Source organism: Lathamus discolor, chromosome 3 (assembly GCF_037157495.1).
Source record: "Lathamus discolor isolate bLatDis1 chromosome 3, bLatDis1.hap1, whole genome shotgun sequence".
NCBI lineage: Eukaryota > Metazoa > Chordata > Aves > Psittaciformes > Psittacidae > Lathamus > Lathamus discolor.
Genome location: NC_088886.1, coordinates 137,614,770 through 137,640,910, shown reverse-complemented (window position 1 = coordinate 137,640,910; position 26,141 = coordinate 137,614,770). Strand labels below are relative to the sequence as shown.

General features: G+C 39.5%; 1 protein-coding gene across 1 annotated transcript in view; it reads left to right on the top strand.

Annotated features, from left to right (window-relative positions):
- Window positions 1–25,532, top strand: part of SLF2 (SMC5-SMC6 complex localization factor 2) — a 32,318-nt gene extending 6,786 nt beyond the window's left edge. Inside the window, exons 4-20 of the mRNA XM_065672122.1 lie at window positions 222–279; window positions 1,485–2,620; window positions 5,654–5,736; window positions 7,745–7,858; window positions 8,122–8,289; window positions 9,776–9,878; window positions 11,517–11,592; window positions 13,221–13,362; window positions 13,820–13,928; window positions 15,095–15,271; window positions 15,869–15,966; window positions 16,653–16,737; window positions 17,214–17,336; window positions 18,207–18,284; window positions 20,011–20,097; window positions 21,416–21,484; window positions 22,610–25,532. Of these exons, the coding sequence (XP_065528194.1) occupies window positions 222–279; window positions 1,485–2,620; window positions 5,654–5,736; window positions 7,745–7,858; window positions 8,122–8,289; window positions 9,776–9,878; window positions 11,517–11,592; window positions 13,221–13,362; window positions 13,820–13,928; window positions 15,095–15,271; window positions 15,869–15,966; window positions 16,653–16,737; window positions 17,214–17,336; window positions 18,207–18,284; window positions 20,011–20,097; window positions 21,416–21,484; window positions 22,610–22,645 (2,742 nt within the window). The 3' untranslated portion in view covers window positions 22,646–25,532. The remainder of the gene's footprint in view (window positions 1–221; window positions 280–1,484; window positions 2,621–5,653; window positions 5,737–7,744; window positions 7,859–8,121; window positions 8,290–9,775; window positions 9,879–11,516; window positions 11,593–13,220; window positions 13,363–13,819; window positions 13,929–15,094; window positions 15,272–15,868; window positions 15,967–16,652; window positions 16,738–17,213; window positions 17,337–18,206; window positions 18,285–20,010; window positions 20,098–21,415; window positions 21,485–22,609) is intronic.
- Window positions 25,533–26,141: the final 609 nt, after the last annotated feature.

Sequence of the window (26,141 nt, the reverse complement as noted above, 5' to 3'; positions counted from 1 at the left end):
GGCCAATCTGAAGGAAAAGATACACAATTTGGGTTGTGGAGAGTGCTTGTGTTGAGATCTTCGCGCTGTGTTTTAAGTTTTGAAATGAAGTACATTGCCATGTTTCTGGGAGTGTGTGGAACTAAGGCTGTGCTGGATTTAACACTTGGCTCAAGATGTCAACATCCTGGTTTTAAAAAGTACCCAGTTAACTTTTCTATTTTCTCCATCTTTATTTTTAGGGAAATGGATTTCCTTTACGAAAAGTACTGCATTCTGGTTCAAGGAAGATTGCCTCAGGTAGAAGCAGTGTTAATAATATGGACTTAATGAAACTATCAGGTTCATCACTTAGTGTCTGTGTTTATTGGCATTTTTTCTGGGAGTTATGTTTTTCTGTTTTCTTTCTCTTAAAAAAACCATAAAATGCTGTTGTTTTGTCAAGACTATTTCCAATACATGGCAAGTCTGAAAAGGTGTGAATTTGGGGTTTTAGTGAAAACAGATTATTTCTAACTTAATTAGAAGTCATGATATTTCTTTGTCTTAAGCCCTTAGTACCTGACTATTTTTATGGTTTCTCTTGCATTTTGGAAATTCCACATTCCCTGTAGTGGTTAACAAATTTCAGCTTAATCCAGGAGGAGCATTCTTGTTGAACCAAGCACTAAAATTTAGCTGGTATTTTTGTTGCCTGTTTTTTAACCATGTAATTTTATTCTACAGTAGGTACAACTGAATATAAAAAGCTCACACGAATAGAAACTTGGGCTTGGTCAATAGGAGGATTTTAAAAAGGTGGAGGGGAGCGAGGCTGCTCTGCTTCAGTTTCCACCTATGCTGCCACTGGGACTTGGCCAGCGGTGGGGGAAGGTGATCTGGCTGAAAATTGAGTCGGGAAGTTACAAGCCACATCAGCTCTATGAGCTTGGCATGAAGTGGCCAGGGGCTGATGCCAGCTTAAGACAGGAAGCAGAAAAGCATGATGAAGGTGATGTGCTCTGGTGCCATAGAACAATAGCCTCAAAACAGATTTCTTTGTATTCTGAATGCCTTTTTTATGACTGCTGTTAAAATTATCCCAAAATACTTTTTGTACTTTTCATTCCTTACAATACATAATTACGGACGTTTTCTTCCAGTTGCATACCTCAACTGGGCTATTGTCTGTTTCCAAAGACTGACTGATTCTAGTATATAGGAAAAGTGTTGTACAGTGGCTACTCAGCTGCTTTAAAATAAAAGGATTTAATTTCGTTTCCAAGTTAGTTACAATAATGTAATAATAACATACAATAATGTAACAGTACAGTGTCAACTAAATCTTAATTGTGGTCCACTGTGTTCAAGCAGAATGGAAGTATTGTTTCTGATAAAAAAAAAAAATTCAGTTATAGTTGATTTAAAACCATTTATTTTTTTTTAAGGGTAAGATGTTGTTTTGGAGGTTTTAATTATTTTTTAAACATGATAACAGTGGTTTACCTTCTTAAAACACTTTTTAGATGACCCATCTCAACCAAAGCCAAAGCGGGTTTACAGACATGAGGCATCTTCTTCAAATGCACTGAGAGCATCATCTGAGGTGGCTGGTGGTGTGCAGAAGACCCAGTCTGTTCCTTCATGCTGCCTTAGAACTAAGATGTCTTCTGGGCGATCAAAACAAATAGACTTTCCTGGGAAAAGAAAACGTGCTGCCATGACTGTGGATACAGACAGTTCAAATCGGTCTGAAGTATCAAATTTGAATGAACCTGCTTTTAGTAGATCACCTGCAAAATGCAAAAATAGGAAGTCTCACTTTGTAAAAAATATCCTTTTAAAGTCTACTTGTGGTGGTGTTCTGCAACTGATGGAGGCTGCTGCTCTACCTAGACATGATTCTCCTCTCCCAGAGGAATACCTCAACTCAAGCCATGAAAATGAGAAAAATAACTGCTCCTCTGTTGGTTTGTCATCTTCATATTCTGCACACAGTCCTGGTAAGAATAACCACATTTCAGTTGTGGATACCAAAGAGAATCAATTACAGGTGGCTAACTCATGCTTTTTCTTGGAAAAGTCCCCTCCTTTTTCTCAGGAAAAAAGTGCTGTGTTGCCTTCTCTCCATCACTTAACACATACGAAAGGGGTGAAATCTCATCCCCAGAACACTGGCTTATCTCAGGTATTGGATGCTAAGAAAGAGCAAGATGGGAAAAGAACAGAAAGATGTGCTTACAGTATTCAATCCAGCAACAGGTTTTCACAAACAAAAGATGAGACTTCTGAAAGCGCTTCTGGTTCAGTGGAAGGATCTGGGAAACTGGCACCCTCCAAAGGTACTGGTAGAAGTGTTCCCCGTTCATTGTCTTTTAAGGAAGGGCGCGTGGACAGTGGCTATAGGTCTTCACAACCCTCTAGGGATTTAAAAGTTGAAGGCACCTGTATGTCCAATTCCAAGCTGAGTGGAAAATCAAAGAGCAGCTTTGACAGCGAAGATGAAAGTTTGGAATGCAATCTAGATGATGATGATGATGATGAAGAACTTGTGCCACTGCAAGAAATCCTCTTTTCAAGTTCCAAGCCACAGGCAGGTAACCTGGAAGAATCTTCTGACAGTTTTTCTCCGGTCAGTACGAGTCCATTACTGAAGCTTCACGTAAGTGGCTAAAAAAAAACCCCCAAACAAATCCCCAGGAAAGCATTGCATCAGATTTGTTTTGTTGTATTTTTTAGTGATTGGGTTTTTTTTTCTCCTTTATTCACAATGCATGGAAAACTGGAGTTACTTGCCTGTAAAATTGGTTACTCAGCTGAAGAGTCCTATGCTGCATAATGCAATGTAGTCAGAGAAAGGGAGAACTGGTTACTATGTATGTCCTTGGAATGGCTGAAATATGGTTTGTGCAGCCAGATTACATTACCTATATGCCTTCCAGTGGTTTTTAGGAGTTCTGTTTTTGCTTGTCCCCTCTAAGGAAAAAGGCAGGAGGCTACATTTAGAAGATGTGTGGATTTTTGAGTTAACTAGAGGAAATTGATTTAAATGTTGAGAGAGCTGTGTGGTAGACTCCAGTCCTATATCCTTGACACAGCCTGTGATTGTCAGAGCTCTGTGTACAAGTTCTTGATGTGCAAGTGTGGTGTTTTCTTCGAGGTTGAATTTCATGGGTATTGGAAGTATTTTAGTATTTCAAAAAGCGGAATGACTTCTGCTCGCAAGGACCAGTGGTTCACAGCTTACAAGATATTATGCTGATGAATTGATCTGTGTTATTAAGACTTAGCCTATTTGTTCAGTAACACCTTGTCAAATGGTGGTTTTGGAGTTTTACTGTAAAATAATGTTTTAATTAGGAAAGTACTGCAGTAGGACTTTGTGTGGCATTCCTGACAAAGTGGGAAATGGCTGTGTTTAAATAAAAGATTTAGTACTGAATGTGATGGGGTTGGAGTTAATTTTGTTTAGAAGAGCTGTATGGTGTTGTGTGTTTTCGACAAAAACGGTGTTGATGAGAAACCAGTGTTCTGACTGCTGTGGAGCAGTACTTGCGCAGCATAAAGGCTTTCTCTTCTTCCCACTCTGCCTCTGCAGTGAGTAGGCTGGAGTGGTCGAAGAGTTGGGAGGGGACAGAGCCCAGACAGCTGAGCAAAGGGATGTATGTATTCTATGCCACACAGTGTCATGCTCAGCAATAAAAACAAACCAGGAAGAGCTGGTCTGGCACATAGCCATTACTCAGAGCTGGGCATCCTTCTGCTTGTGGGAGGTGCTGAGTGATTGCCTTTGCATTATTTTTTTTTCCGTGCTTATCCTCTTTTTCTTCACTTATTAAACTTTATCTCAACCCAGGAGTTTTCTTACTTTTGCTCTTACTCATTCTCCTTCACCACTGAGTGGGGAAAGGAACAAGCTGTGTGGTGCTGAGCTACTGGCTGGGGTCAGCCCACCACTATTTTCTAGAGTAGAAAACAAGCAGCAGAATATTTGTATAAATACTGTCTTCCTCTCCTGTTTTTTAAATTCTGAAGTGGTTTATTAAAAATTTAAACATGGAGTGAGATTTAGATTGGATATAAGAAAGAAATTATTTCCTGTGAGAGTGGTGAGGCACTGGAACAGGCTATCCGAGGAAGTTGTGGCTTCCCAAAGAAGTTGTGGCTACCCCATCCACAGCAGTGTTCAAGGTTAGGTTGGACAGAGCCTTGACCAATCTGTTCCAGTGGGGGTGCCCTTCCCTCGTGGCAGAGGGATTGGAACTAGATGATCTTAAGGTCCTTTCCAACCCTAACCATTCTACCATTATATTATTTGTTTACTAGTTACTGTTTCTGTAGGCAGATGTTGAACAGCCATAGTTATTTTAACTGGCCTTATAATTCATTAAGCAAGCATGTCATAGATCAGAATTCTATGGCTACATGAATATTGCACCATATCAGCCAACATGTCCACATAATTAATGGGTAAGACTGATAAACAGATGTAGACAAGATCAAATGCTTGTGAAACATGTATGTGACCACAGCAGTTGGCCTATCCTGTTTCTGCATAATTAATGGCCGAGTAAGACAGAACAGTTAAGAACTGTCCCAGAATTTCCATGACCATGGGTTTGGCATATACTAGCATTCTTCCCTTGCCTTGTAAAAAGGGGCACATGTGCACATTGGCATAAAATCTTGATTTCTCAGTTGTTCACCAGTCATTTTAGACGTATTAACCAGATAGAAAGTAGAGGACTTCAGCTTTCCCACAAGATTTCCCACACAAAGGCATGCTGCTTGTTATGTATGAAAGCTATTTTCAAATACCAAAGTAGGTGCTGTATTAAGTGGCTTTTTTTTTATTAGCATGTGACGCTAACTAGCTTTTGTTGCCTTCAAGTAATAGAAAATCCCTAATTGAGAGGGAATGCTGTTATTGAATTGTGTTCTCCTAAAATGAATGAGCTCATAGGAAGAAGCTTTGTCCCTGGTAAGAGGCTACCAATTTAAGAAGGTGTTGTCAGAAGGGTTGTCCAAAGAACCAAATAATGGCCATAAAAGACTTAAAGTCTGTATTGTCTGCTATTGAATAAAACACTGGCTACTGAAAACCGTACTAATTTTGTTAGTGGTTAAGACTTTCTTTGTGTGTTGTTTAGTTTTTTAATTCTATTTATGAGCTGCTAGATTTGGGTTAGTATTAGGATTTAGGAAGCTTTGTTTTGTATGATGATTTTTGGTGATGATTTAGCCAGCACTGATGCTTTGCCCTCTAGGGACTTCTGAAAGTAACAAAGGTACTGAATCATTTTTGGAAGTTTTTGTCTCATGCACAAGAATGGAGATTCTTAGGGTCTTGGTGAATGATAATAAAACAGTGAGGTGAAAGGTTTCTGATGCTGGTATTCCTTGTGAAGGTTAGCTGGAGGTCAGCCACAGGGAGAGAGGCAGAGACTTGCTTTTCAGTTCCGTTGTGAAACACTGTTTAATCACTGAGAGAGACTTGATAATTATCAAGGGACCAAGAAACCTAAACTGTTAATTCTGCTGTTTTCATTATCTCCTGAATAGCTTCTTTGAGTTTTTATCTTCAAGTAAGATGTCATTAAAATTGGAGGTTCCTGTTCTGATCATGTTTATTGGTTTAACACAGAATGAATTGATACCTTGCAGTACTTTCAAAATTTCTTTGTTTCATTTACAGTTGTCTCAGCCTCCTGTTGTTAGCCAAGTGTCATATGTGAACAGCCTAGAATACCTCTTGAAGGAGAAAGAAGAATCAAAAAGGTTTGTTTCTTAAAGCTGCTTTGAAAAATTTGGGCCAGAGTTGTAGAATCATAGAATCAGAGAATAGTTAGGGTTGGAAAGGACCAATCATCAAGTTCCAACCCCCCTGCCATGGGCAGGGTCACCTCACACTAAACCATCCTACCCAAGGCTTCATCCAACCTGGCCTTGAACACTGCCGGGGATGGAGCATTCACAACCTCCCTGGGCAACCCATTCCAGTGCCTCACCACCCTCACAGTCAAGAACTTCCTCCTTATATCCAGTCTAAACTTCCCCTGTTTAAGTTTTAACCCGTTACCCCTTGTCCTGTCACTACAGTGCCTAATGAAGAGTCCTTCCCCAGCATCCCTATAGGCTCCTTCAGATACTGGAAGGCTGCTATGAGGTCTCCATGCAGCCTTCTCTTCTCCAGGCTAAACAGCCCCAGCTTTCTCAGCCTGTCTTCATACAGGAAGCTCAGAATTACCTTACCTCCCCAAAACTGATGGAGTTTTTGTAGCAGCAAGCTAAGCTTTGCCTGCTGATACCACCAATATACATCTGATGGGACCTACAAGTGTGGGTTAACTGTAAAAGCTGGATGATGTGCTCCTTCCAAGCAGTAACGAGTGATTTGTTATACAGCTGCCTACCCCTCAAGAGCCAGACTAACTTTACTGATGCCTTCATTGTAGGTCACTGAGCCAGCTAGCAGCTGCTGCACAGGCATGAAATAGAAGGATTTTATGTAGACTGACTGTACTAATTTCTTCAAAGGCATTTGTAATTTAGTTGTGTTTTCCAAGACTCTTGGTATCTTGTGTAGCTACGCAGTTCAGTGAACAGAGCTAATGGGTGTTTCTGCAAGAGATCTTTTGAGTAGAAAGTATAATGCGTAATGTGCCTAATACAGAATCACAGAATCACAGAATCCCAAGGGTTGGAAGGGACCTAAAAAGATCATCTAGTCCAACCCCCCTGCAAGAGCAGGGTAACCTACAGTACATCACACAGGAACTTGTCCAGGCGGGCCTTGAATATCTCCAGTGTAGGAGACTCCACAACCCCCCTGGGCAGCCTGTTCCAGTGCTCTGTCACTCTTACAGTAAAGAAGTTCTTCCTGATGTTAACGTGGAACTTCCTATGTTCCAGTTTACACCCATTGCCCCTTGTCCTATCACTGGATATCACTGAAAAAAGCCTAGCTCCATCATCCTGACACCTACCCTTCACATATTTGTAAACATTGATGAGGTCACCCCTCAGTCTCCTCTTTTGCAAGCTAAAGAGACCCAGCTCCCTCAGCCTCTCCTCATAAGGGAGATGTTCCACTCCCTTAATCATCTTTGTGGCTCTGCGCTGGACTCCTTCAAGCAATTCCCTGTCCTTCTTGAACAGAGGGGCCCAGAACTGGACACAATATTCCAGATGCGGCCTCACCAAGGCTGAGTAGAGGGGGAGGAGAACCTCTCTTGACCTACTAACCACTCCCTTTCTAATGCACCCTAAGATGCCCACTAATGGCAGGTGGTGGTGATGGGTACGTATGTGTGTGATTAACTGTTTCCATTAAAGAATCTGACCCTAATAACTACGGGCTGACTGACTATGGAGTAGTGAATGCTCCTATAACTAATACTATTTAACAAATAAAATACTAGTATGATGTTGGAAAAAAGAAACAAACAAAACCCCAAAATTAAAAAAAGATGAGAAGTTTGGAAGTTTTGTGAAATTACAGCAAATTCTGTCAGAAGCTGGTTGAGTGTGTTTGTCTTTGACAAACTAGTGATTAATTGTGCTGTTGGAAATCTGTTAGGGTTTGGGAAACATATAATTTGTATCTTGGAATAGCAAGATGCTTAGCTTTTATACAGATATAATGTCTCACATGCTTTTGCCATAACTAATGGGCTACTGGCCCATAAGGGTTCATACTGGGTTCACATTCAGAGCTTCAATTTTGTTGATTTCTGTTGTAAATACTAAATGGTGATGATAAGTTCTGCTGTTACTGTTATTTCAGGATAGATGAACTAGAAAAGCAGTTGCAGGAAGACCTACAAGGAAAGGGAACTGATTCTTCAGATGGAGAAGATGAGAATGCCACTGGAGATGAAGATCTCTCAGAAGAACACAGGTTCTTCCAGCTCCTAAACCAATTAAATCTAGTTCTTCACTTTCCTAGCCTTTTATCCTAATCTCCCTCCATCAGTTCTTAATATGTTTAATGTGAACCATTTTTATTGTCTTCTGGGGTTGGGTGGGTTTTCGTGGACAGTGCAGTCTTAACAATTCAGCTTTCACATAAGGCTGATGTATTCATCATCTGAAAATAACTGTCTCAACTTGCAAATAGCCTCTGGATGTTTAAATTCATAAAAGCAATTTTGAATTTTACAGGGCATTTATCAAGAGGTTTTCAGTAGTAACTCATGCCATACCTGACTACCACCCTGGAGAAGATATATTTGATTTATCAACCTCTGGGAAAATCTTCAGTCAACATGACCTGGACTTCAGGAATTTTCACTTCATCCCTCAAAATCCTATAGAAAAGCTACTTTTTAAGTAAGAATATCTTCACTCTGTTGTGTTTACTTGCATGTTTTTTTCCGTGTTAGCAGCTTTTAAGGTAAAATATTATCTCTGAAAGCGAATAAGCTCTGTCTTACTAAGTAGGCAAGATTGACTCCCTTTTCCTGGAGGTCTCCTTTCCAGGTTGGCTTTACAGAACAGTGAATTGTTACTTGAAGCTTCCTTCTTTCCTCCTCTGGAATTCTTGAGAAACATCTTAAGTGAGACATAAGAAAAAGAAAGGTGTTCTCCCCTCTTCCATATTTCTGCCGTGTTGGGCTGCCATTGATAACCTTACGAGTTTGTGGAAGTGAAATGTTAAATGCACAAAAGTTTAACTGTCGCAAGATGGTGGTAAACTGATATGTGACCTACTAATGTTGCATTATGTCTACTGAAAAACTCAGATGTTTTCCTTCTGAATGGACTTAGGACTTCAGGCCTCCTTCTCCACCTAATGAGGGCTGCAGGAGGTCACGGCTTCTGACATCTGTTATATTTAGTCACTGAGCTAGCAGTGTATCTGTGTGTATAGAAACAACTGTTCTATAAGACACAGGGATTTGTATTCAGTGTTTACAAGGCTGTCGGGCTCCAAATAGCTGGACAAATTCTTGCCTAATACCACAAGTGCAAATCCTGAAAAAAATCCAGTTATTTTGCTTGGCATTTTATTCCAAACTTGCATCAGTGGAACGGAGAGAATTCATTTACTCTTAAAAGATTTTATGTACACATGTATGTGCTACTGTGGGTGTGAAGAGGAGGAGGGTGGCTTCTGATCTCTTGAGAAAATGATGTTTGTGATATACTCCTTTGGCTTCAGGCTTCTCTGTTAACATGTTTTGAAGATCACAAAGGTATAAGCTTCAAAAGCATCTTGTGACTGGAGGAATGAGAACTAAACAAATCATCCCTTGCAGAAGGCAATTATGATTTAATTGCTTTTGCATTCTGCCCAGTTGGCACATGGATGTCTTCCTAGCCACTTGCTCAGACAGACTGGTCAAGGAGATGGTGGAAATTAGGACACAAATCTCTTAACAGAGCTACCTGTTTTACTAGATACTGAGAACAGGGAAAACTAAAGGGTATGTGGGAACCTGGATATCATTAATTCAGCTGCTTATGGCATATCTGACTCTCTAAAGAAGGCTAAAGCTAAAATAATTCAGTAATAAAAGTGATGTATTTTCTGTTGTTCCAACATCTGCATTTTGTACCTCACAGACTTGCAGTGAGTTTAGACCATTTTGCTTTAGTTTGCCTTCAGACTTTTTATTTGAAAAGTTATTTTAAAAACTTCAAGCAAAGTTGTTTTTTTTTTTTTTTTCTCTAAAACTGTTGGTAAAGGTCATTGGAGTTAAAAATCTCTAAAAATCTTTGTTTGTTGTTGATGATCTGAGGGGTGGGGAAGTGCTGAGTCAACCACTAATTGATTTTTTTCTTCTCTTTCCCCACCCCCATCTTTGTCTTACAGTTCCAGTGTAACACAGCAACTTTCTTTAGCTATTAATGGTTTTCTAAGTTCTGCTTACAGTTGTATCTTGTGTCCCGTACCAATTCTGAAGTGGCTTTTCCAGGTAAGACTATACTATTTGTGCAGTTATACTCTTTTCACGAATAATATTCTTCCTGGAAGCAGTAGTAGCAGGAATAATCACACCAAGGTTGTGAATTTGTTGCATTATAGTAACAACTCTTTTATATAAAGAAGTCTTTCTTTCTGGGTTCTGATTTGTTCTCCAGTCTGAAATACTTTGTCAGTAGGGGTAAAATGCTAGGGATGGATTTTTCTCCATGCTTCCAAGTGACTGCAAACCTGCACATCCCAGTCCATCTTCATATGTGTTACTGCATTTAAAAAGGGCACAGTACGTGCTAGGTGAGAAGGGACTTCAAGATATAATAGCATGGGACAAATCATAAGCAAATGTTAATCTTGCTTCCTTCCATCCTTAAAAAAAAAAAAACAAAACCCACAAAACCAGAAGGTACACACTGCAGTATACAAAAATGCAGAAGTACAATTTCTGCGTCTTTCTCCTTCTAAATCATCTGAGATAACTGCATTATCAGGTAATTTTCATGTGGAAAAGGTAGCTCAGGAGAAAGACTGGAGCTGTTGCCAGAGGAAATGTGTCTGTCTGCTTTCTAGATGTCTTTCTAGGTGTCTAAATCCTTAGGCATTTACATTGGTCTGTTACTTGCAAAAATACCCCTCTCCAATCTCCATTCTATTATTATGTGTTCAAGGCCAGGTTGGACAGAGTCTTGGGTGACGTAGTCTAATGTGAGGCATCCCTGCCCATGGCAGGGCGTTGGAACTAAATGATCTTGAGGTCCTTTCCAACCCAAACCATTCTGTGATTATTTACCACATTCTGACTGTGCCTGAAACAGAAAATAAAGCTGGACCACCTGTGAAACTGCAGCCTGGGTCTGACTGGCTTTCTGCTTTTGCCAGAAGGGAAGTGCTTTGCTCCTCTGTGTCCTTCCCTCCAGCCAGTGAAAGAGTGCCTTCCACCCCTTCTATGAGCCCTGGTGTTCCTCTCAAGGGGAGGAAGTGTGAGCCAGTTCAGCTCACTTACAGAGCAGGAAACTGTCCAGCACCTGGGGGAGATAAAGAAGAGCGTTTTGCTGGGGTAGTGAAGTGTTCCACGAAACTTGAGCTGTGCTTCATAGTCATGGTTTTGTAGTTAAGAGTTCTATGAAAAACTGAGAATTCATTGTTTGGGTTTAGTGTTGTATATGTTCAACCTGCTCGTGACTGGAAAAGGTTATAGTTCACTCCATTGCCCCTGTGTTTGACTGAGGAGTTCAGTTAGATCACAGATACAAATGGGTTGCAAAGGGACATATGATACTTTCCATTCTCTTAACTCTCAGTACCTTCTTACGAACCAACAGACTCAACCTGGAGTTACAGGATTCCCATACTGCAAATACTCGGCTTTAATGTGTTCAGAGCATCTTTGCACTGTGGGTTGGGTTTTTGGTTTTGGTTGTTGGGGCTTTTTTTGGGATGGGGGTTTGTTGTTTTGTTGGGGTTTTCTTTCCTCCCTTCTGTTACTGTCTCTTATTTTACAAAATAGTTGTTTGGTTTGTGGGTGGGTTTTTTTCCTTTTTGTTTGCTTTTGGCTTTCTTTTGGTTTATTTAAAAGCAAACTGATGCATCATGCAGCTTGATGTTTGACATGTAGCCTTTTTTCTTTCCACAGGTGATGTCTGTTCATCCTGACTATTGTGTTTCCACCCAGATTTTAGACAGATTGATGGAGATAACACTAAAAAATGGTGAGTGCTTGAAGAATTGAAACTGACCACCTGAATGAAGGCATTTCCCTTCTGTTAAGTATAGAAGGGTATTGGGGAGGAAGTAAAAGGCTCTGTCCCTGTGATTCTGGCATGAATTTAGGCTCTTCTGTATGTTATGCACAAATGCTAGAAATAGGTTTTCACAAGCTGGTACCACAGGATGTGGTGCTGGCATGTATTTGCAAAGCAGTGCATCTGGTACGGAGCCTTTTAAACTCCTGTTATTTCACAAATAGAGGTGACTTGAAAATGAGCCCAGTCTGCTCAGAAGTTTACTCCCCTTTCCATGTTTTACTTTGGAAAATCCAGACCTTAATTTCATAGTTTAAGGACTACAGGGTGTTTTTCACATAGTCAAGCCCAGTATATAGCATTGCGTAGTTTACTGCCCAGATAAATGGCAAAAGTGAAAAGAATCATATGCGTGCAAAAAAACACTTTCAAGGATCTGCTTCAGCCCGTGCTGCTGCTCATGTTTCATGTATTTTGCCTTCCTTCATCTGTACTCTTAAATACTTCTCGATACAAGTTCCTTCATATGTTCCTTATGTCTTCACTTTATTCAGATCCATCAAAAGTCAACAGTTCGTTTATGCCCACCAGTTAACGTTAGTAAAGTAATGGGTTCTCTTGAAGTACTTGCTCAGGTCTATCCAAAGTGCACCCCATATTTTGAATTTTGCTTGAAATCAGACTGAGCTACTAGAGGAGGGAATGTAGCCTCCTTTATTTTGTGCTTTACTGGCATTAAGCTTGGTTCTGAATGAACAGTTCAAACTGATGAATGCACATTCAAAGACTTAGGGCAAATTGTCAACTGTGTAATCTTTTAACCTTTCTGAGACATTCTGTTCCAGTGCTTAACTGAGGAAGCATCTTCTTTGTTGCTGTTTTTACTAAATTAAATGTCAAGATGTGAACCTGCAGTGTCTTGCGTGTTATGTTCCTTTATATTTGTTGTTTTCTTACAAACTTATCTCTAACACACAGAAATGATCTAATAATTCTGTAATTGTTTGGAAGACACTGCATCTAGTTTGGTGTTACTTACTAGTTTAGTGTCCTATACAGAATCCTCTGTACAGTTTGCAGACTTTCAGGTACAAGTCATACAAATCAGCCCTTTCTTTAAATGAGCATTGTTGCTATCAAGTGAGTGAATTCCACCTGTTTAGCACTTCTGTTCTAGAAACCTTGCCTGTTTTCAAACCTTATTGAGCTCCATTTCCAGTCCCACTATGATAACACTCTCTTACCTATACCTACACAGAATGGTAATGTGTATATTTCCTTAAAACTAAATATGGCTGCCTTGCTTATTCTGCTGTTAGTGATGAGAGAGCTGTGATGGAAAATGGGTGGAGCTGTAAAGTCATTCACCTGTTATGTAGGCAAGATGTTCCTCCAGCATAAAATACTATGTTAGTCTACTCTTTTTTTTCCCCTTCATCATTCTGAAAATAAGCATATTGTTCAGTGTACCAGCTCCTTTCAGATGAGAGCTGGTAGAATTGGTGCAGTCTGCTGAGCTTATTTGTTTCCCTGAAGAGGAACTTATGCTAAGAACTAAGTTCAAAACTAATCCATTCCATGTCTTTTACTTGTAGCTTCCATCAGTGATGAACAGTCTAAACCATGGATTCCTTCACTAGCTGATGTGTCAGCTGTTTTTGTCAATATGGGTGTTGCATTTAGATCTCTCTTCCCGTTGCAGCAGCTTCAGCCCAACTTTAACGAGTATGATATTTTGTAAGTGTCTTCCTTTTGATATTTATTGCTTAGATCCTGTGAAAGCAAGCCGTGTGCTTGGAATGTAGAATCAGAAGGTTCTCCTTTATTTCCCCTCCCTTCCACGAAGCCATACTCTTCTTTAAATTCTCAGCTCAGGTTTTATGAAGAGTAAATAAGCCAAAACTCAAACAGTGCCTTCTAGGTAAGGATTCAGCAAACCCCACAGCATTGTCCTTTGTCCTGCATCTTCCTAATGGGGGTTTGCAAGAACTGTTGCCAAATAGCTGAGCAGAATTACAATTAATTGGTTACAAGCTGGGATAGGTGTGTGTGCTCTGTAACTGGGGAGTGGTTTGATTTGAAGGCATTTTGAAACATGTAGGGGTTGTTTTTTTCCCCTTCAGTTCGATGCAGATAAGCCTTTGTGGACTTCTAAATTGTTGATTTACTGCTCAATTAGTGTCTCTTTTCTTAGAAGTCAGATGCAAGCAGCAATGAGTAAACACCAGCCAGGAGGAGAGCTAACCTCTGCCAGTCCAGCCTTTTCCAGTCTACCAGAGAACAATTTAATCAATGTAATTAAGGTGAGAGAACTCCAGTTAGTGTGGAAGCGGTTTGGTTTTTGGGGAGTGGCTTTGCTTTGTTGTTGTTTTTTTTTTGGGTTTTTTTTTTGGTTTTTTTTTTTTTTTAGCAAAACCCCTGATGTCTTAATCTAGTTCTGGGCATGTTTGGTGAGTAGATGCTATCCTGGGGTTTCAGCTTCACATTCAGCAGAGATTATTGCAGGCTTGTTGCAGACTTCAGAGCTGACTTCCATTGGCTTTACTCACAACTGCACAGTTCTGCTGCCTCCCTTTTCCAGCTGTGACACCTTAATCAGGCATCTTTGCTCCCTCATGTAGAAGTGCATTTCTGTGTTCCAGTGAAAATGGGAAGGGGAGTTGATGTTTGTACTATGATTTATACTACCTCATTATGTTAGTGCAGCTCATGGAGGTATAGGATCAATCCTTGTGCAGCACAGTGTGGATGAAGTGGGAGCTCCTGCAGGGCAGGTGGAGCTGTGACTTGCTCTTCTGTGGAAGTGCGCTCTTGGATCCATGTATTAAGTCCTGTGGAACCATAGGCTGAATGAGTGCTGGTCACACTTCACAGGCTAGTTCTCTGTGATTAAAGGTTGTATGGTAAAAATACTGACTTTGTAACTGATTTCAGTTCCTTGTGGAAGTATTTGAGCCATCCTAAAATAATGTTTTCTGGAAATTTTTAACTATAAAACCACTTAGCTCAAGAAGAGGCACTTGAAGCATCTCCACTGGAGACAGAATACGCATTTCTTGAGTAATTTTTGTTCTCATTTATGCACGTGTCCCACATTGTAAGTAACCCATGTGATAATACTTAGGTGGGAGAAAATCTCTTGATACATGTTTTCAGTATTGCATATTTAGTATATGCAATATACTACTATGTCAGTCTTTCAGTTAGACAAGAATTACCTGCAGTGGAGAAAAATTGTTCCTACCCCTGTAATGTCCAGGGAATATTGACATTGTTCAAAACATGAACCTCCAGCAGGTGTAAAAAAAATTATCACAGAGTGCAGTTACTGGGAGATGGGGAGATGTTAGTACACAAGTGTTACAATTTGAGGTATGCTTTAATGTGAGGGTGGAAAACTTAAGTAGTCTTTGTACTTTAAAATAAACTAACCTGATTTCAGATTTTAATGCTTTTTTTTCTTCTAAAGTTTCTAGGTTTCTGTACAACAGTAATTCAAGGTGGATATACTGATCAAGAAATAATGCTGCTGCTTCTATTGCTATTTAAAATAAGCTTGGAGAAACAGTTAAAGCATGTTCCTTTGATAGATTTTCAGTGCCTTTTCCTAAAGCTTCTGATGAGAATAGAAGACTGGGATACAAAGGTAACTTCATAACTGATTTTCTTCTACTGAGTTTATGAAACTGCAGTTTAATTTTCAAGAAACTTCTGCTTTGAAGTTTCGTTTGTTTTGGGGTTTGGTTTTGGGTTGGTTTTTCTTTTTTTTTTGACATATCAGGAAAATGCTGCTTGAAAATCTAACATGAACAAATCGTGAGCTTTGGATTTGTGTGAGGGTTAGGAGGAGGGTCGGTATTCTGAATCAGGTTTTGTTACCTGACATTATTTGCCTGTCCTCTTTTGCAAGGGGACTGTTTGTATTGAACTTCCTGCTATTTTAGCAAATATAAGTTTATGGTTAAAATGGCTCTCTGAAAGAATGACAAAATGATTGCATTAAGCTAAAAAAACATAATGAAAAGCTGATCTCAACTAACCTTTTTCAAAATAGTATTTAGCAGACTTAACTATAGGTGCAATGCAGAAATATCTTTATGCACACCGTCTCTTGTTAGATCAGCTCCTTTTGGCATTCATGCTGCATATGTTTCCAGGGAGCAGATGTGCGCTTCTTTACAAATAAAACAAATGCCCACCATATCCATTCTTCAGTATGGGGATTTTTGTTGTTCTTTTAAAGATGCCTGAGCTCTGCCTGGCTCTGAGTGAACTCTCTGATCATCGCCATAATCTCCTGTGGCTGGTTCAGCTGGTGCCTAGCTGGGTAACACGTGGACGGTAATGACACTGTAACAGCACAAATATGTAGTATTGTTAACAGCTGATTTATCTGTATAAGCTCAAAGTCTGATAAATGCAATAGGTATTGCATGCTGCTTTAAAAAATGTATGTGGGTTTTCTCATATGTTACAGAGGTATATGCAGTCAGTAGTGTGTGTGTATATATAGCTTTTTGATTACCTCTGCTGTGGAAATTGTTTTACATTTCATGTGTAGTTTTCTGGGCTGCGAACTTCCTGCTACCCTACAGCAAAGATAACTTCAGGTTCTGACATCCATCACCTACTCTAATTCTCACCTGAATGACCAGAAATCAAATTTCTTGAGGGGTGATTTATATCTGCATTTAAGTGTCAATCTGTTATGAGTTCTGTGTCTTTGAAATTAATACATTATAATATATCTGAGGAAGGAGAATGAATTTGGCCCTCCATTTTAGGCTTGGATGCAAGCATTTTGTAGTGTTTATTTGTGCAGAAAAAAAGCTGCCATGAGGTAAGGGTACTTACATTTCACTAGCCTCTTTACTAGTCTAATAGCACTTATATTCAGAAAATCCAATTTAATAGTTGTAGGCAAGTTTATGTCTAGGGAAGCCATCCCTTAGCCTCATATACTGTGTAGAAACAGTTTGGATTTAAGAAGTTCTCTGGGAAAGAAAGGTCTTTGAATTGTGTTTCAGGGAATTAAGAAGACGTCTTAGCCTGGTGATAATTTCAAAGCTTCTCAAAAAGGATGTAGAAATACCTGAGGACAGTGACAAGCAGGTACTGCATGTATGTGGTGTGTCTAAGTTGAAAACACATGAATGTTACTGGTTTATGTTTTAATACTGTAAGCCTGTTTTCAAGAACCTTGCAAAGTTACCGTTACTAATTTTTAGTTTAGTATTAGAAGTATATTTGCATGTGTGTGTAACCTGCATGTTCTGCAGTTTTAAGTTCAGTATTGTTCATATGCCTAAACATTCATTTTGGATGTTGGAAAGAGGTCTACACTTTCAGTATTCCATTTGTGTTCATGTAGAGTCGCCCTTTGTTTCTGTAGTGTTGATCTTTTATTGAGACAACATACAAACACTTGTTGTGAATAGTCAAAAATTACCCAAAGCATGAAAACTTTCATTTTAATTAAAAATCCCTTTTATGTCCTGTTCTTGGGGGACAAATATATGGTAGTGGCATTCGGTTTCCAAACCAACTGCCAGTAAACCAGTTCACTTTGTTAACATTTGTGTCTGTAGATGTCTCTTCTGCTTCAGTTTCTTGTGTACATGAAACCTTCTAATCTACTAAAGAAGATGAGGGAAGGACTGGAGCAGCAGGATGCTGATGGAGACCACTGTAATGCAGAACTAGAACAGGAGGTACAGAGCTGATAGTGGGGTTTTGCATTTGTCTTTTATGTATTTTAATATAAATATTTAATTATTATTATTATTATATAATTGCATCTTCTACAGTTTTGAGAATGCTGCTTTTAATTTCTGTTGACTGAGGACAGTTCTGTACATGGAACTGTACATACACTATTTTGCTGCTGCGTTCATCTGCATAATTCAAACTTATATTCTATTTTGATTATAGTCATGGAGGAAGGAAAGAAGTAGCTAGCATGTGTCGGAGGAAGCTGTATTAGGCTGTTTAACAAACAGGGAAATGGTCAGATTTTCTGAATGGCTCGGTCACATGGATGTCTTGAGGCCTGTCTTCTGTAATCAGAGGACCGTCCTTCCTCCCTTCTCATGTAATCAGTGGGAACTGTTTGATGCTGAACCAGAGCTTCCTCTGCAGACTTCTGAAAGAGATTTATGAATCTTTTATGAATCTTTTCTCATAAACAGGTATTAGAAAGATTTAGTATTTCCATCTATCCAAAAATTGAATATTGATTTGGTTCTTTCAGTCTATCATGGAATCTCTTAGCAAGTATTTAGATCTAGATGTAGATGATGGAAAAATAAAGCCAATGCCTGAATTTAATTTTTGGTAATTAAAACTACAGAAACTTTTGTAGGTTACTTAAGTAACTTCAACCAGCATAATAGTGGTTAAAAATGTTTCTGATACAATACATGAATGTGCTATTTCAAATTAGGTAAGCAAACGTGTAGACATACTTGTCCATTGATACGGCTATTGGAGGAATTACTCCAAAAGCAAAAATTGTGCTGGATCTAGATGTGAAGAGTTATGATTGTGTTTTGACTGCTAAAGCTCTCTTGATTTCTCTCCAGGCATACTACCTAATCTACATCCTCCTTCATCTAGTCAGTGAAGCTAGTATCTTTGATCGTGTAAATTCTAATCAAAGGGTAAGTAACTTAAGTAACTCCTAAAAATCTTTACATTTTTATCAGTAGCTGTCATCTGATAGATCACCAGTGGAAGATAGCACTGGGGGAAACTTGTTCTGGGGCAAAGTAAATGCAGAAGAGCTTTCTCTGCCCTTTTTGCAGAGAAATAAACCTCTTCTGCATTTCTGCAAACGGAGAAACTTCAAAACACAAAGCTGTGGATCAGCAGATGATTATTTTGTTAATCTTTCCTGGAAAGTAACCATAAATTAACTCAAACAGAAATTCTAAGAAGCCAAATGATCCTCTGAACTCTTGCAGTACAGTTGAAATGTTTCAGTCTAAAAGAAAACCCCTTTGAAACTGTCCAGTAAAATATGTTCAAAACACCCCACGGTTTTCATGTTGGAGTGCAGCCATGCAGCAAGTGAAAACTAGGACTGTATCTCTTCTGTTCTCTGTGGTGATAGTTCTCTGTGCCATGTGATGCAATGTAAGCATCTGTTAAGTGATACCTTCTGCTTAGACTTACAGTAATCCTGTTCGGATTTCTGTGATCACTTGCTCTAGTTGCTTGCTGCAGGGTGTCTATATACATCCTCTGTCCCATGGAATCACTGTTGGCTTTTAAGGAATCTGTCAAATGAACTGTTTGAGAGAGGTAAAGCAGTAATGTTTGGTTAACTTTTGAGGCTTAAGTGTCTCAATTTCCTGCTTGCAGCAAAAAGATGATTGCAGAGTGTAATCTGAAACAATTTGGTAAAGAAAAGAATTACATTGTAATGGTGTTTTGAGATTTGGGGTTGGGTAGGTTTCTTTGTTTGAGGTTTTTTTTGGGTTTTTTTTTGGTTTTTTCCATTGCCTTCCTGAAGATTGTGGAGAACTTGATCATTTTTAATACAATTTTTAATGTTTCTGTATTTCTTAATGAAGAAAGAGTCTATTATTCACTGACCTGGTAACCATCAAGTGGCAAGAGGGGGTATGGCTGAATACCGTGCAGGCTGGGCTCTGTAAAAATCAATATAACTGTGTCATTTCTGGTCCTCTTCCAGTGAGATGAGGTACATTGTCATGGTCTTGAGACACCAGCAAATGTTTATATTTAGAGTTTTGGGATGTCTCTCCTGCTGTGCAGAGCAGAGCCTATTAGCACCTCTTCAGTGAGATTGAAAACAGGAATCTTATAAAGGAATTCACAGAATGGGAAAGATCTTGGGAACCCATTATCAAGAGATTATGAAGTTACAAAACTACTTTATTATGTAATCAGAAATTTTGAGATAAATCAAAGATCAGTGCAGAAGCCTTGGCTATGTTTTACCTGCTTAGTTAATTCCTACAAAAGAAAATGACCGGAGTCATTGCTGAAAAGGTTATTTTTTAGCTATTGTCACTTCTGAACTTGTTTTGCTGATAAATGGCACTGCACTTGCTGCCTTGGGAACAGACAGGACTTACAAATTAGCTGGTAGGAACTTTAGCCGGGCTACACATCACAAATTTTATACTTTAAAACTCTTTTTCAAAGCTCTTAGATCTGCTGTACCAGGGCCATGCCAGCAACTGATAGAGGATCTTATGGTCTTGTTTCCGTTCTTTCTTTTCTTCCTTCCTTACTGTATATTTCTGAGGAAAAAATCAACTTGATGCGTATTGTTTTTAAATTGCAATAATGTCTGAACGAAGCTTTTAGTTTTGACATGGAGGATTTAAAGAGCTGTACACTTTTGTCTTTATTTAGCAACACTTACTGAAGCTTTGTGGTGCCTTAGATAAGCACATAAAATGTGATATTAGGGAAGATGCAAGGCTGTTTTATCGAACTAAGGTAAGACAAGAAAGTTGGAGAGGTGGTGTTTTGGGATGGTTTTTAGTGTTCTTGATTTGTGGTGTTCCCTTATCTCAGCCCTGTTTGCTCTGTCTGCATCCTGTCTTTGCATGTACATAAATATATGCCCATTTTCATGCACTGAAAATACTCTTTCTGCTAACAGGACTATTAACAACTGCAAAACGTTAGCTTGTCTTCCTTTTAACCAGGCATCTCAACTTTTAGACCTGCAGAGTTGCTCTATTTCTTTTCTTGGCAGTCATTGGTAGCTGGCTCCAAAGACGGCTGCATGCAGGGCAGGATACAGGAGACTGGAATACTAGCTTATCTTGCCATGTGTCTCTGGTTTATTTTCAAATTAATGAATTAGGTAAAACTATTGTAGATTTAAGCCAAAGGTGTATGTGATGCAGCATCAGGCTTGGATAATTGACTTTCATTTGCTTTGTGGTGTGGGGTTTACTGATGAAATTGTAATTTTATGACTTTCGTGCTTTGCATGCTGTTGTAGCAGGCCAAATCAGAGCAGTGATAAGTGACCAACCTCAGCTTTGAAAAGCCTTGCCTTCTGCAGCTTTAAATCAAACAATTTGCAGTTGTGTGCATCCTTAACTCTCAAGATTGTTCTGTTTTATTCAGCCAGATGAGTAGAGCATGGATCCTTTTACCAAGTTAAATGTTCTTGCCTTGATTTTTGTGTCTGGGGTCACATTCACTTTAGTTTTTATTTCCCTTACACTGAGAAGGGAAAACCTTCCTCTTTTTTTTCCCATCACTTCATTTGTGTAATCATACGGTAACTTCTAGAGCACTCCACTGTGCTGGGTTTTAACACAGCATATGAAGCAAATCTCAGTTCTGAATGGCTTGGATTAAACAGCTGCTTGTGATTGGTTATGAAAAAGCACAGTTTTACGTATAAGGAGTTAATTTTGGAAGCTGGCAATGCTTGAATTGCTTTTGTGATTGCAGTTGCAGGCACCTTTTCTAGATACAGTCAGACTTGTGTAACAAACTGAACTCACCCGGAGGATGAGGTGGGTGTTTGGAAGCCAGAGGCTTGCATGCTGATTCCAAACACTTAATGTGGGGAGTCATGTGCCTGTAATGTGTTTGTGTGGAATACATTACTTTGAATTGAGAGTCCCAAATTACAGGGGTCTGGTTGGAGTTGAGGCGGTGATACTTTGGGCTGACTATAAAGTTGGTCCCAGTAGACCTTGGGTGTTGGGTTTATCTGGGGTTTGGGGTGTGATGGGGTATGATTTTGGCTTTTTTAGCATAAATGGCTAAAGTAATCTGTCTGAACTTGCAGGTGAAAGACTTGGTTGCCAGGATATATGGCAAATGGCAAGATGTGATACAAACCACTCGGCCTACTCAGGTACTGTAATGAAACTTTCTTCTCTCTTTTCATATTGCAGGGTGCATTTAACTCATGATTTTAGCATTTGAAAACAGCGTATTCTTTTAAAGAGTATTCTTTTCTTCGTAAATGGCATGGCTGCGGCATGCAATTAAATGCATTAGAATAGAGTTTAATTAAAATTATTACTTTGTTGGCTTCAATAAAACCAAGATTTCATCTTTATCCTTAAAAGTGCTGCTTTTGTAAAGGGCTTGTATAATACACTAAAATGTTAGTACTGACTCAAGTCACAGGGCCTGTGTCTGATTATAGTTATTAGCAGACACTTTGAGAAGGACACTGGGGCATGAACGCAATGATGCACTTCCTGCTGTGGTCTGGCAGCTTGTGACTTTGAGGCTACTTGAGTCCAGGGCTCTATCAGCATGTGTTTAACAGCCCTTGATAACTCCTTCCCTTTCAAATGTGTTGAATTTCATACAGTGACTAGGAAAGCCTTTTGTGCTCTATGAAAGCAGCAGTAGTAAATGATGTCCTGATTAGTCTCTCATTAATATTTGCCTTCATGATGCCTAGCTGTCTTTGGTGGAATAGGTGGATAATTTCTGCTGATCCCCAGAGTTCAGAGCTGTTTCTTCCACTCTAGGGTTGTAAGATTTCTTTTCTAATGTGATCAAGCCATCTGATTGAGTCCTGTCTTGGAAAAACATTAACTTTCTAGTAATGTAGTGATGCACTTATATAATAGTAAAATTATACATATATGCTTAGTATTGATTTCAGTTAAAAATTGTGTCATTGACCATTTGTCTGTAAAAACTATTAGTGACTCCCAGCAATGCGCAATACAGACATAGTAGTTGTGTGTGTGACATTTCTTGTTCGAGAGGGGGAAGGAAATTAGTAACACATGGCTGCAGAAGCAACTTGCAGCTTACTAACTGATGTAAGTTGATAATGATGCAGCTCTTTCAAGAGATACGTGGGGTTGATTCACATATGTGAAAACTGGCAAGTGTTTCTGAATAAAATTCTAGGCACTTGCAACACATCATGGTGATCTCTGGCTAAACACTTGCCTACTTTACACTACTATCATTGGGTTTTTGACTTGTTGATTATTTTGCTTTTGCTCTTTAGGGAAAACTACATGATTTCTGGGAGCCAGATTCATGAAATCTTGCCTAGTTCAGGGAAAAATAACAGAAAAACTCTTAAAACAAGGAAGATACAGAATAAATGGAGCTTCACCCTGATCAGAACAGAAGAAATCAGTCACCTGAGTTGGAACGTGAGCTTGATACAGACAAATATTAGAAACACAAGGATCTGATTTGATTAACATTGCTTTTCCTACAAATACACTATTTCTGAAAAGTTGAAGTGGGTAAAATGAAAGAAAAAATCAGTTATTTTGGGGGGGTTTGGGGTTGTTTTTGCTTTTGTTTTTGTTTTTTGTTTTTTGTTGATACACCCCCCCCCCAACCCCAAACAACAAACCCAACCAGCTCTTTCTGTAGCCCTGTCTGAATTAGCTAGGTATATTTTAACCTATTTAAAGCTGAGGAAAGTCTTCTCATTTCTGTTGTTAATCACAAGACATATTGGAAGCTGTATGACTTTAGTTTTCTTGCCAGCACACACCATCAAACATCCGTTTAGGATGGCTGGGAAAGAATTGCCCCGTGGCATGGAATGTGAGTTCAGAAACAGTGTTAGGCCTCCCCTGTTGTGGGCAGGTAAGGAAGTGGTTCAGAACTGTGGTGGATAAACAGCATTGCCTGCACATGTTAATCTGCAAAGCAGAATTGGTATGAGCATCCAGTGTTTCTAGAAAACTACAAAATACAGCAGTTGCATGTGAACAAGTGACTGCTGTCGTATTCACTTGACGGTGGAAGCAGACCTTAAGAGTGGTTGTGCCCAGATAGGTTAAGTGGGTGCTTCTTTGCTCTGTAGTTGTGTTTTATCAAATAACAAAATGGAATTTCTTATGTTAGTGATACATTCATTTAACTTTCTCATCTTCAGGTATTAATTTATTTATGCAGTGAATGTGACTGCAAGGGAAGTGTTTCTGTAAGACCAAGGTATACGTGAGATCTTATTACACCAGTAGTATTGTACTGCTCTTTATAAAAGAGTATGTTTGTTTCTTACACACCAACATACATATTTGTTATCTGGCTTCAGCACTGTCCTAGATGGAGAACATACTAATCCTACAATCTCAGCTCGGTGGAGATTTGGGGAGATGAGCATTTGGTCCGCCTATGTGAAAACTGCGCAAGCCGCAGGGGGTCTGAATTCCTTTGTGTGAAGTCCTGCTGCACACACAGTGTGGTCACAAAGCTCCAAGAGCTGTTTGTGAAGTAGTCAGGTGGTGATCTCCTTTTGTGCTCTCCGTGCAAATGCCATCGCTTAAATCTTACGCTGTGATTTGTCTGTAGGATCTGTGTATGTGTGAAGAGAAAGTTAAGGCATTGGGTAGAAGCACCGAGATTCCCTCAAGTGAGATTTTTAACAATATCAACATGTGCGTTTTATAATACTGTTTCCTTTTAAGTTTTGTAGATTGCTCTGTCTTATATCATAAATCCCCTACAACTTTCCAAGATTAGAATGTACAGTAAGGCTAAAAAACTCCCCAAAACACCACTAACCTTCACATTTAGGTATGTATATTACCTGTAAAGGAACTGCTATAGAATGGACACATGTCTTGCGGGAAGGTATTTTAGTTGCGAATTCGTGCTAAATGTTTTGTCTTTCATTTCAAGTGTTAGAGAGTTAGCCTAAGACTGCAGCTTCTCTGTGCCCTTCACAGGATAATCAGCTTAGCTTTGTTCAAACAGAAGTTACGCTCGTGGCATTGTTGGGAGGGAGTGGAGAGGAAGAAAATCCCTTTTTTAAAAGTCTCACATGTTATTTAAGAATTGGAAGAATCTACCTCAAAGGGTATCTTTGTTTGGCAATAGAACTGCTTTAGGCTAAACAGAATTACTCGGTGTTGTATAGGAGTAGCAACATCATCCTTTGCTCCTCCACCTGTCTTTGATAGCGTGTCAGCCTTCCCTCTGATAGCAGTTGCTTACTCTGTTTAATATATTGTATGTAATTTTCTTAATGTTTATATTTTTTTCTCACTAATGTTGTATAAATTGCAGAATAAGTTTACTGTACGTAGTGTGTATATATTTTTCTTACCCTGTAAAGTTGAAGTTGCTGTCTTGTATATTTTGGAGAAGGAAAGGGGAGGGGTTTAGATTAACAGCTTTTGTATTGCAGTTCAAAGCACATTGAAACTGCTGAGGTCTTTTTCCAGATAAATTAACCACTTTGATATTTACTTTTATTTAACACACTGACATAAAGAACCAGACATGCTTTTCTAGTTACGTGGCCCTGGATACAATGGGCACGCCTCAGCTCTGTTTCACAAGAAATGGCTGCAGGGCCTATTTTGGTCTTATGGCACACGTTGTAATTCTTAAGTTCACAGCTGATTAGCTTACTATAAATGGAGAAAGTCTTGAAATCGTTCTTGGCTCAGCCAGTCCTGTGTTTTCATGCTTAATGCCTGTGTATACATTCTGGCATTTTCCCTGTCTCCCCCTCCTGCTTTGTCGGGACTTCTCCTCCATCTGTTTTGTAGCTGTAGTAATTCCCCAGTTGCTTAAGTCTAGACGTGGGTTAAATTGGAGCTCATGGTAGCCTTGCAGAGATGATCCCAAAGCATTGCTGCAGAGCCTTTACAAGGGACTGCTGAGCTGAGACCTGCTTCAGGACGTCGGGAAGCGAAATGGCAAACCTGCTGCCCGTTGTGTTTTGCCGACTCATTTACTGGCCCCCAGCCAGAAGTTACATGTGTTGGAAAAGGCTGTTTGCACAGTAAATGTCTTAACTGCTTTGGTTGTCTTCAGATAAGCATTTTGCACTGAGGTTTCTCTTTTGATGTTATGTTGGCTGTATTAGGAGCCATGTTATCTCATTTCATGTGAAATTAGGTGCACTTTATTGCAGTCATCACAGGCAAAAAATTAAAGGCTGACTATAAAATATACATTTGTGGCTCTTTTGCCTTTTTTCCACCCCCCTGTTGTCCTCACAAGGTTCTGTACGGCTTAAAAAAAACCCCAAATGCACTCAACAACTTCTGGCTTTAAACTGAAGAAACGTGCCAGCAAAACTGTTTGCACTTCTCCTATTCTCACTGTTCCTGTTGTGGAACTTGGTAATGGATGGGGATTTCAGAAGTGATTAATGACTTGCAGGTAGGTCTGGCTGAAGGTCAGTAGGACGGGTACGCTCCATTGATGCAGTGGCTGCAGGAACTCTCTGAAGTCTCCAGAGTTGATAGTTTAGTTGAGAATATCGTTGGGAAAAGCAGATGACTGGAACAAGTAGGTGAACTGCACCATTACTGCTGGGGGACCAGCTGGTGAGATTGCTGTGTGATGGGATTTTAGAGGTAGCATTTCAGTGTGGAAAAATGCCTTTTTTTAATGATGAGGCATGGGTACTGCAGTGTTAATGTCCTGAGCGCAGACAAGGCAGGTCTGTCTGCATCAAAGGTGACTGTGCCTGGGTAGCATTGTCTGGCAGCCAGCTCTGGGCCTCGGAGGGGGCCTGTCCCAGGGGAGGACAGCAGGAGTACGATGTCTGGGGGGGA